This window comes from Rhea americana, unplaced genomic scaffold (assembly GCF_003343005.1).
Source record: "Rhea americana isolate MKP2758 unplaced genomic scaffold, rheAme1 scaffold_603, whole genome shotgun sequence".
NCBI lineage: Eukaryota > Metazoa > Chordata > Aves > Rheiformes > Rheidae > Rhea > Rhea americana.
This window is the reverse complement of record NW_028186761.1, coordinates 69,476-78,877: the sequence shown is the minus strand read 5'-3', so window position 1 is coordinate 78,877 and position 9,402 is coordinate 69,476. Positions and strand designations below refer to the sequence as shown.

Genomic DNA, 9,402 nt, shown 5'->3' with positions numbered 1-9,402 from the left:
GGCCGCAGGGCCTGGCGGCCGCTGCTCACTCTCCCCTTTTCCCCTTCCCCTCCCGCCGCGGCGGCGGTTTTTCCCGCCACGGCTGTTTGAAAAATCCCGAAAGGCCGAGTAGCAGCCGCTGCCGCCGCGGCCACGAGAAACCCCGCGGGAAGCCGCCGCAATCACGGCCTCCCACTCCRGCCCCGGCCCCTTCCCGCCTCTGTTTTCCGGCTTTGCCTGCCGGTCTCGCCGCCATGCGCCGAATCCGCGAGCGGAAAGCGGCTCCTTTCCCCCATCCCAAGGCCGCCCCAGCCAGGATCAGCCCGAAATCCTCGGCTTTCCCCTCCCCGCGTGACGGCTGCGGGCAGGGAGGAGAGCTCAGCTTGGGGACCCTCCTCTTCCTGGCCGCCGGCTCAGCTCGGCTCGGCTCGGAGGGTCCTAACGCCTCCGGGCCGGCGGACAAAAGCCGCTTGCAGCCACCAACATGCCCCCCCCCCGCCGCCGGGATCAGTGCCGGCGGCATTAAATAAAAGGTTGGAAAGGGCAGGGAGAAGACGCTTTAGGTGGCCGGTGGGTGCCTTTCTCCCCACCAGCAGCGCCCGAAGCCATCGCGGGGAGGAAAAATTGGTGCCGAGAGCTCACYCGGCCGCTGCCGCCACCCCGGCTTTCTGCCCCCGCCGGCTTCTGTGCAAAACGGGAGCGTTTGCAGGGCAGGTGCCGAAGGGAAAACGTGCCGGCAAATCCCTTGGCAATCCACCACCACCACCAAGGAGCGGCCGCACCGGGGACCCGCAGGACCCGGGGGGGAGCAGGGAGGCTGCGGCAGGCAAATAAAGCGCGGCAGGTGGGGACCCGACCTGCACGGCGTCGCCTCGACTCGCCCTCCGGAGTGTTTTCCAGCCTCCTGCTTTTCCCCTTTGCCGGCGCCCGGTGCAGGAAAGTGCCCTTTCGCCGGCCCATCAGCCACTTAGCAGATTAACAGCAAGGGAGAGATCACATCAGGGCAACCAGATGGGTCTGAGGATTTAAGTCGCCCTGCTAGTCTGGCTCAGGTCCAACGTCCTGAAGGCCAGAGCCAGAGCCGGCCTGAGGCCTTCCGCGGTGCCGATGGGCTTTCAGGACAGAACACACTGCGGATCTCCAAGTCTCRCTTCACTGCTCTGCTTTTCGAGCCGGAGCCACGGAGTTTCCCATCGCTCAGGGCTGCTCTGACCGTTCGCAAAACTCCTCCGGCTCCTTCGAGACAGCCTCACCTGCTTCTCACCTCACCTTCTCCTCCCGGGATCCCTCGCGCCCCGCRAGGCCGCTGCCGGGCAAGACGCTTCTGCTCTGCATCGCTGCGTAGTGACCGACCGCACGCGCACGGGGGCCATACAGGGAAGAAGAAGAAATCARAAATTACCATTCCGCAGCGTCTCATCCTCTTCGCTCTGACCACGGCCTCTGCGGGCAGCTCAGGGGAGGGGGGGTGGGGGGAAGAAACRTCGTATTTCGCATCAAAACAATTTTATTATTCATTTACAGTGTTATATGTCTTGCTTGGCTTGGTAAGCTCTCTGCCGGGCAAAATTAAACTCTCAAATCAAAATGCTCACTGTCCAGTTGAAAATGGAAATAGTAATAATAAAAAAGACAAAGTTCGAAACACTTAAAAAAAATAGCAGGACTTCATATGGTTAAAGGCCTTCTACCTTAATATAAATAGGTAAGAAAATATTCTTTTTTACAGAGAAACCACAATCCCAGCTCTGTTAAAGAGACCAACTCAAATCTGTCTTTCGTTGCTTCTAGCTATACATTAGATTAATAAAATGTCTGCAAAAAGAAGTAAAAATCTCTCTTCAAAATAGAGGAAAAAAAACTTACTGGGACAAGAAACAAGGAATTTCAGCACTGTGCTCAGACACAGTTATCTAAACCTTGTAGTCCAGCTCCCCACCTCTCACATCATCAGTTAAGTGCTCAGAAACACTCAGGGCGATGCTCAGCATCTTTGCGGGACATGGGTCTACATGACGCAAAGGCACCTTGGGAAGCAGGAGTTAAAAGTGAAGTTTTGCAGGTGGAAAGTCTCTGGGAGGACACCCTGGAGAGGGAGAGCTTTCGCCTGCTGGAGCCCCAAAAGCGTGGCCTCCAGGAGGCCAGCTCAAAGCAGAGAAGTCTCTCTCAGACCCCCCGCTGCACACATTAAGCCTTCTCCGCTGCACAGGACGCTAGCAAAAAGTGACCCTACTGAAGAGCAAAGGCACAGGGGCCCGCAAGCAAGTCAGAGTCTTCCGATGCTGCCTTCAGCACTCTCAACCACACGGTGTTAAGGGAACTCAGGTCGTGACGAAGCTGTCACTCTCTGTAGCTGCGTCAGGCAAGGCAGTAAGAAAGAAGGGGAGGAAGATGCAGGGAAAATCGCAGGAGGAACCCAGAAATCACCGTGGTGCGGTAGGCAGTGGGGGGCAGGTCATCCTTCTCCCCGCTCCTGGCAGTGATTTTTTTCTAAGGTTTGCTGTGACTCAGGTAGAGAATAAAAGGCCCCCAGCCTCGGGGGCGCTGGCTTAATGATGTTTTAAGGCACATTCTCATTTGGCTCTCCAGCACCTACTTCAACATATCAATCCCGAGGTATGTGAGGACTGGGTTTTGGGGTCTCATTTCTTGCCTGGAAAGATTAGGGAAGTAAAATGCCACCACGAGACTTAAGTGGAGTGTCCTGAAGCAGCATGTTAGCTCTGAGCTCTGCTCTGAGGGGTGCAGGAGCACTCCCCACCCCTGCTTTGGTCCCTTTCTCAGCATCCACGCAGGAAAAAGCAGAGGAGATGTCTGGGTCAGAACTGAACCCAGCCTGCGTTCGCCTGATTCTGGTTAGAAGTTGACCTGGAGGGATACAGAGAAAGAGAAAAACTGTTTAGACATTCACAGGCGCCGCAGCTTGCTGCTCGAAGGCCTGGGCACACAAGCTGGGAGCACAGGCCTTGTTCAAATAGCAACGCAGCAGCTACAAACGGGACCATCCTCACTGCGGGGCCAACAAAGCTACGTAACATGCTTTGGCCTTTCCCAGGTCGCACGCAGCCCTCTCGGCTCGTTTTTGTGACGCTTTCAGCCAAGGCAAGTAACCCAGCCGAACACAGCGAGGCCACAAGCCTGCAAAATGCCCACGTGCTCCAAGCGCGGCCCGTGACACCCGCCCTCCGCGTCACCGCAAACCACACACGGCCTCACCCTGAAGCTTTGGCAAAGTCGCCCCAGACGTCGGCAGTGGCGGCGGCCGAGGGAGCAGCGCTGGGCTGCGGCCAGGCCAAGAGAGAGTCTGTCGGTAGATCGAAGGAGCAGAGAGATAAACGTCAGCAGTTACTCGCAATTCCCAAATTCCCTCTCTGTCTTCCCCAAGACGAGGCATGGCTTTGTCCGCGCAGCGAAGGGAAGCCAGGTGCTCCCTTKTCAAGCTCCCACCTCACAGGCTGCAGTTCTTGAGCAGACTCAGTTCACCCACCAGTCCCACACCTGACCCAACACAGGATCAGGAGCTTTGAGCAGCTAGAGGACATTACAGACCTGGACGCTATCTTGCTCTGGGACTGGCCCACTAAATAACTTGGCAAACCTCCCTATCTCTTTCCGTGCCTCAGTTTCCCTCCTGTTAWACAGGGTGTTAGTGTTACTTCCTTCCGTAGAGCACATGGAGCTGGGCTGCAGGAAAGCCCTTGGGGAGCATYGAGGCACGCTTTTAAAGTCTTTCCGCGCTCGGTTAAAAAAGGTGGCTCCCAGGGCTTACGGCCACCATCAACACACCCACAGAAACCCAGCTCAGTGTCACGTACAGACACTTCATCAGGAGGAATGAGCCACTGTTTTATCCAAAAAACGTGCGTGGCTTTCTGCAGACACCTCTCCCCTCAAGGTCCCTTTGGTGTCTCAAGTGCTCTAGGGACTAGTGCTTTAGGGACCCCTCCGAAGCCGCTGAAGATATGGGAACATTATAAACACCACCRAAGCACGTCAGCTACAAGGGTAGCTGCTCTCCTGCACATACTCCTAGGTATAGTTCAGCTCAGAGACAGTCTGTTGCCAAACTCTCGCCTATCTCCCCCAAACCACTCCAAAGCCTCATACATACAGCAATGAACACGGTGTGGGGACTTTGATGAATAAAAATGAATCTAAAGAGCTTCAGAGTTGTTGCTCTGCAACCACTGACCTGCGCTCGGCCRGCCCGCAGCCTGGACTGGTGTAGAGAGCGAAGACGGCTGCTCTCCAGAGGGAAGAACGGGAGTGGAAGATTTTCCTCCAGGAGGTGGTGGGAGCAAGCTCAGACCCCCGGGACCCGCCGGACGTGGTTTGGTATTCCCTGCTGCTCCTTCCTTTTTCTTTATATTCTGAAAAGAAGCGAGAGGGAACTTAGATGGCACCACACATTCAAATCCGGAGCTGCAGCGTGACAGCTCTGCCGTCCCTCCCCTTCCCAAGCAAGAGGCCAAGCAGCTTTATTCTGGGGAAAACAGCGTCGTGCTTTGATGCTCTGCGGCTGGCGCGATTTGCATCTACGGCCAGCAGCACAGGTGAAACCATGGACGCTCAGATCTGTGAATCCCACAGACCAGGCTCTGCAACTGGGAGCTGCACCGCGCTCCTCTGCAGCAGAGCACATCAAGCACGCAGCTGTTTGCACCAGCCTTCCTCCTGCACGGGGATTTCAGCACAGAGTAGCTACTTCCTCTTGTGCTGCCGAAGCACAGTAGAGGGGAAAATCAGATTTCTGAAGGCAGAGGCCTAAGGCAGTCAGTTTGGATCACCTCTTTAGTCATGAGAGATAATATTTAACACCCTACAYGAAATGAGGCTAGCGGAAGAGAACTAGGGAATATTCTTCACACTTCCTTTTTCTGCTGTGCTAAGATGGGTTTTGGTGATGTTTCCCCACCACATTATTAGGACAAGCAGCAAAACCACAGAGGGTGTTCTAATATTTTATACTTACGTATGTTATACTTCATATTTATCTGGCTTTTGGAATACACATGGATCCAAACCATTCAGAGACTACTAGCTGAGGAGGCAATCCAATGTGGCCGTACAGGACCACAGCCCCCCCGGCTCACAYACCAGGCTCCCTCTGAACAACTCTGAGCAGGGCACAGAGGAAAATGCTGCGACTGGAAGCAGTGRATTTGGCCAGAGAAGCCCCTCACCGCAATGTTAAGTTTGATGGTCTGCCCCTCCTTGAAGCCCAGATCCAGTTTGGGTCCCTGATCTGGGTTCTCGGCCTGTTTGGCCAGCTCGCTCTGCTGCCTGACCCACCTGCAGGRCGCAAAAAGAAAAAGACACATGAGTAGCCAGCGTGACACCTTCCCAGTTGAGATCAGCCCTGCAGTATGGTGGCAGCTCTTTAAATATGTTTGATGTGGTCTGAGACCTCRTCTGCTGGGGCGACACGCTGCAAGGTAACGCTGCGGGAGCAATTCCCAGCAAGTRCTGGCAGCTCAGCTCAGGCAATCTGCTGGCACACTCGAGCCGCAGGGCAAACCAGCTCAGTCGCACTTGTGCTGCTCTGCTCACACAGGCAAGCTGCAAGGCTGATTCTAACCACAGCCCCATTTTCTGCCAGTAGCCGGAGCGATGTCCCAGTCCCTCGGACGTGGCCACTCGCCCACTCTCCCAAGCATGGGAAGAGAAGGAAAGGAATGAGGGAATTTGCCCAATCTTGGATTTGCAAGGCTAGTTTGGGAGCTTTTTGATATAAACTGGAAAATATTTGAGCGATGAAGCGTATGTGGGCTGTCTGCACAAAGGACAGTGGCTGAATAGAGAGCTAGAAGTTTCTGTCTGTAACCCACTTTGCATCATGCTTCCCTGCTCAAGTGAGCCACGAGCTACCACCTTCCTCTGCCTGCTGTTTTTGGTGAACACCTGTAATCTCTCAAGCCAAGAAGACAAAGGGAGAGAGACAAACTCACTTAAAATGGTCTTGGAGAGCCACGTTGAAGTCAAAAGCATCCCCTCGGTCCACGAACCCAACTCCAATAAAAGCGCGGCGGCCTGGAGAACGAGGAAGCGTTAAGTGCTGGAATCGCCAGCCAGYGCACGAGCCGCAGACGCGGGGGGCGAGAGGGACGGGGCGCCCCGTTTCACACCCCCCGCCGGCTGCTGCTTGTTCCGACGGGAGCGGAGGAGGGGGCTCTTTGAAGCCAGCARAACTGCATGAAAGACTTGTAAAGTTTAACGCTGGTACCTCTTCAGTGACAAGATTAAACTGTTTTTATAGTTGGCGAAGGACAGAGTGCAACGTGGGAGTGAGAGGCCATTTGCCTCATTACTCACCTTTTGCAAAGTATATTTAGCCCTTGCAAAAATTCTTCACAGATAAGAACTCAGAGCAAAGATACTGAGAACTTCCAAAGACATGATTCCCCCCTAACCTCTCTCTTTATTGTATGATGTACAACTCTACCATTTCCATCTTCAATTCGAATGACGAAGTATCTGCTGGAGTCTGTCACGCTCTCCACAGCAATGCCAGGAAACTGGTCCACAGGAGCCTGGGCAAAAAGTTCTCCTGAAAAAAAGAATTAGGCAGGAAGGGTGAAATAGGAACAGAACAGCATAACACCTCAGCGCCACATGTGTCTTGTTACAAAGAGGCTACGCGGACGCAGCAACTTGAGCACAAAAAAATAACCAAATACCACCATATTCCTCTGCAGCAGATTTTCTAGCTACTTCGTGCTACAGGGTATCGTTTCCATAGCAAAAGAGATAACTACAGTATTTCACGGAGATGTAAAAGTTCGGTAACAATCAGAGAGTGGCTTCCAAAATACTCTATAGCTAGAGGCTCCTGTGAATACAGTCATGCAGGTGGGACTCTTCATACGTCGGGTATTCCTATTTGGGAACAGTCCTGCCGACAGCCCGGAGCGCATCTTCCCGGAGCAAAACAGGAGAAAAGCCCTGCGCCCAACAAGCGGGCCTGGCGCGTTTCTCTCCCCTCACCTGAAGTCTTGTCCTCCAGCTTAATGAAAGCGATCTTGCCCTTGGCTGTTATCCGYAGCCTGCCACTCCATGCCGGCTGGTCCAGCTGCCACTCTGCGGCTCTGGAGAAAGAGGAAAGAGCTCCTGACCTCTGAGCAGCCTCCCAAACCTCAGACAACACCGCTGCCTCGCTCGCTGCCCACRTTTTGCATTGCTGTAATGTGTTGCAGCGCTGGTATTCGCTTGCCCTGATTAGCAGCACAGGGCAGAGTCTGTTTGCAGCCATTTGGGCTGGGAAAACCGAGGTCGGAGTCATCACAAGTGCCGCTGCTCTGCAGGCCTCTCCTCCCCTCCGAGGCCGGTTTCCTGCAGACTAAACACAGCCTTTTCCACCTGCCCGCCCCAACCACGGCCCATCTTGCAGCTGGATCCGGAGCGATCGCTCTCACAAACAAGGCGCCTCCTTAAGCCAAGTTCATTCCCCAGCCGAGCGCAAAGGCCTCTCGTTTCACCAGAAACAAGCTGACTCTCCGCTAAAGCACGTGTCAGGCCCCAAATCTCCATGGGGGAACCAGCAAGAATTGCACAACACAATGAGGTTTCACTTCTCTCTTTGCAGGTTCTCCARTCACGGGCCTGCGCGATGGCACACAGGGACGCAAACACCACGTCTCTGCTGAGCCCACCCGAGGACAAATCCCCCGTGCCCYGGGGAGGGCGCAGGCCCCACATACCCTACAGTGGGGGATAAAGCAGGTCCTATGTACACCCTGGCACAGAGGGCACAGACGTCCTATAGGCAGACGTGTACCCCACGACACAGGGGTAAAACAAGTCGTATATAACCCATGGGGCAAGAGCAGAGACGCGCTATAGGGGGCAGATTGCACGTAAAGCGGGAGCGTGTCCCACACACCCCAAGAGTGGGCCCACACTTCCTAGGGGGGTCAGATCCCCAAAGCAGGGAGGCAGGTCCCATTACTCCATGGTGGGKTGACTGCAGTTCTATATACCCCAAAATGGGGGGCACAGACACCTTGTGGGTGCAGGCCCACAATCATCCAAACGGGGGGGGGGGAGAGAGACAGGTCCCATAGACTCCACAAGGGGGGCATAAACATGTTGTTTTAGGTGAGGGCCGATCCCCATATACCTCCAGGGACACCCCGTGGGGGTTGCACAAACATCATATAGGGGAGACAGGTCCCCTGTACCCCAAGGAGGGGGGAGCAGGTCCCACATCCTCAAGGAGGGGGGGCACACACCCCCTATAGAGGGGGAGCAAGTCCCATCTACTCCAAGGTGGGGGGCAGAAGCACCTCATAGAGGGGGAGCAGGTCCCATAGGTCCCATATACCCCAAGGGGGGGCACAGGCACCCCATGGGGGGGAGCAGGTCCCATATACCCCAAGGGGGGGGAACAAGGCACCCCATGGAGGAGGAATAGGTCCCATATACCCCAAGAGGGGGGCACAGGCACCTCATAGAGGGGGAACAGGTCCCATATACCCCAAGGAGGGGGGCACAGGGACCCCATGGGGGCGGAGCAGGCCCCATATACCCCAAGGCGGGTGGAAAACCCCTCTACATGCCATGGCAGGGGTCTAACAACCCCTGCCCCCCGAGGCCCGCCCCCCGCCGGGCCGCCCACCTGTAGCCGCGGTTGGAGGCCCGCGGCGGCACCCGGTACACATGCACCGCCGGCTTCACGCACAGCACCGCCTCGTAGTCCCCCTCCGCCATGGCCGCCGTCGCGGCGGAAGTCGGCGCGGCACCGCTCTGCCCCCTGCCTCTCTGACCCCTCCCCCCGCCCCCGCGGCGCTTCCGGTCCTCCAGTGGCCGCGGCGGCGCCGCCTGGCGGCGGGCGGCTGCGCCGCACCCGCAGCGCGGCGGGGATGGGGGGGGGGCAACAAACGCAAAAAAAGGAAAAAAAAACGAAATAAAATAAAAATAAACCACTTTAAAAGGAACACTACGAAAAATAATTTWAAAAAATTAAATTTAATTAATCCTTCTAATCTAGTGAAGTCCACCCCGGGAGCATGGGATAAGGCAGAGGACAATTCAATACTTGAATTCTTTTCATCCTCTCCGGCCTCGCAGGCAACTGCAAAGGAGGAATCGGAGCCAGCCCGACCTTCGTCCTCGTCTTTGCTCCCTCACACTCCTCCCTGCCCCCAGAACGCCCCCTCGGCTTGGTTTAGGTGGTGCGGGGGGAGCCCAGGGACGGCGTACAGAAATTCAAGCGGAGGGGGAAAAGGGGGTTTAGCTCGGCCCGCGCTCCTGCCCCAGGCGCCTGCGGCTCACCCCGCTTTCCGCGGCGCGCTCTGGCAGCCACCGAAACGGCCCTTAAGCTCCTGGCGGGAGCTCGGCTAGCTCCAAAGGGAGGAACGAGCAGCAGAGCGGAAAAAAGGGGGGAAAAAAGGGGGAGAAAAAGAAAGCAAAAATAAAACTACGCCG

General features: G+C 55.8%; 1 protein-coding gene across 1 annotated transcript; it reads right to left on the bottom strand.

Moving 5' to 3' along the window:
• Positions 1-1,468: 1,468 nt before the first annotated feature.
• Positions 1,469-8,703, bottom strand: NECAP2 (NECAP endocytosis associated 2). The gene is made up of 8 exons (XM_085319931.1): positions 8,594-8,703; positions 6,964-7,064; positions 6,422-6,526; positions 5,928-6,009; positions 5,163-5,271; positions 4,172-4,349; positions 3,196-3,283; positions 1,469-2,847 (listed from the first exon to the last, which is right to left on the bottom strand). The coding sequence occupies exons 1-8, from the start codon at positions 8,683-8,685 to the stop codon at positions 2,799-2,801; spliced, it is 804 nt and encodes a 267-aa protein (XP_085176057.1). The 5' UTR covers positions 8,686-8,703; the 3' UTR covers positions 1,469-2,798.
• Positions 8,704-9,402: the final 699 nt, after the last annotated feature.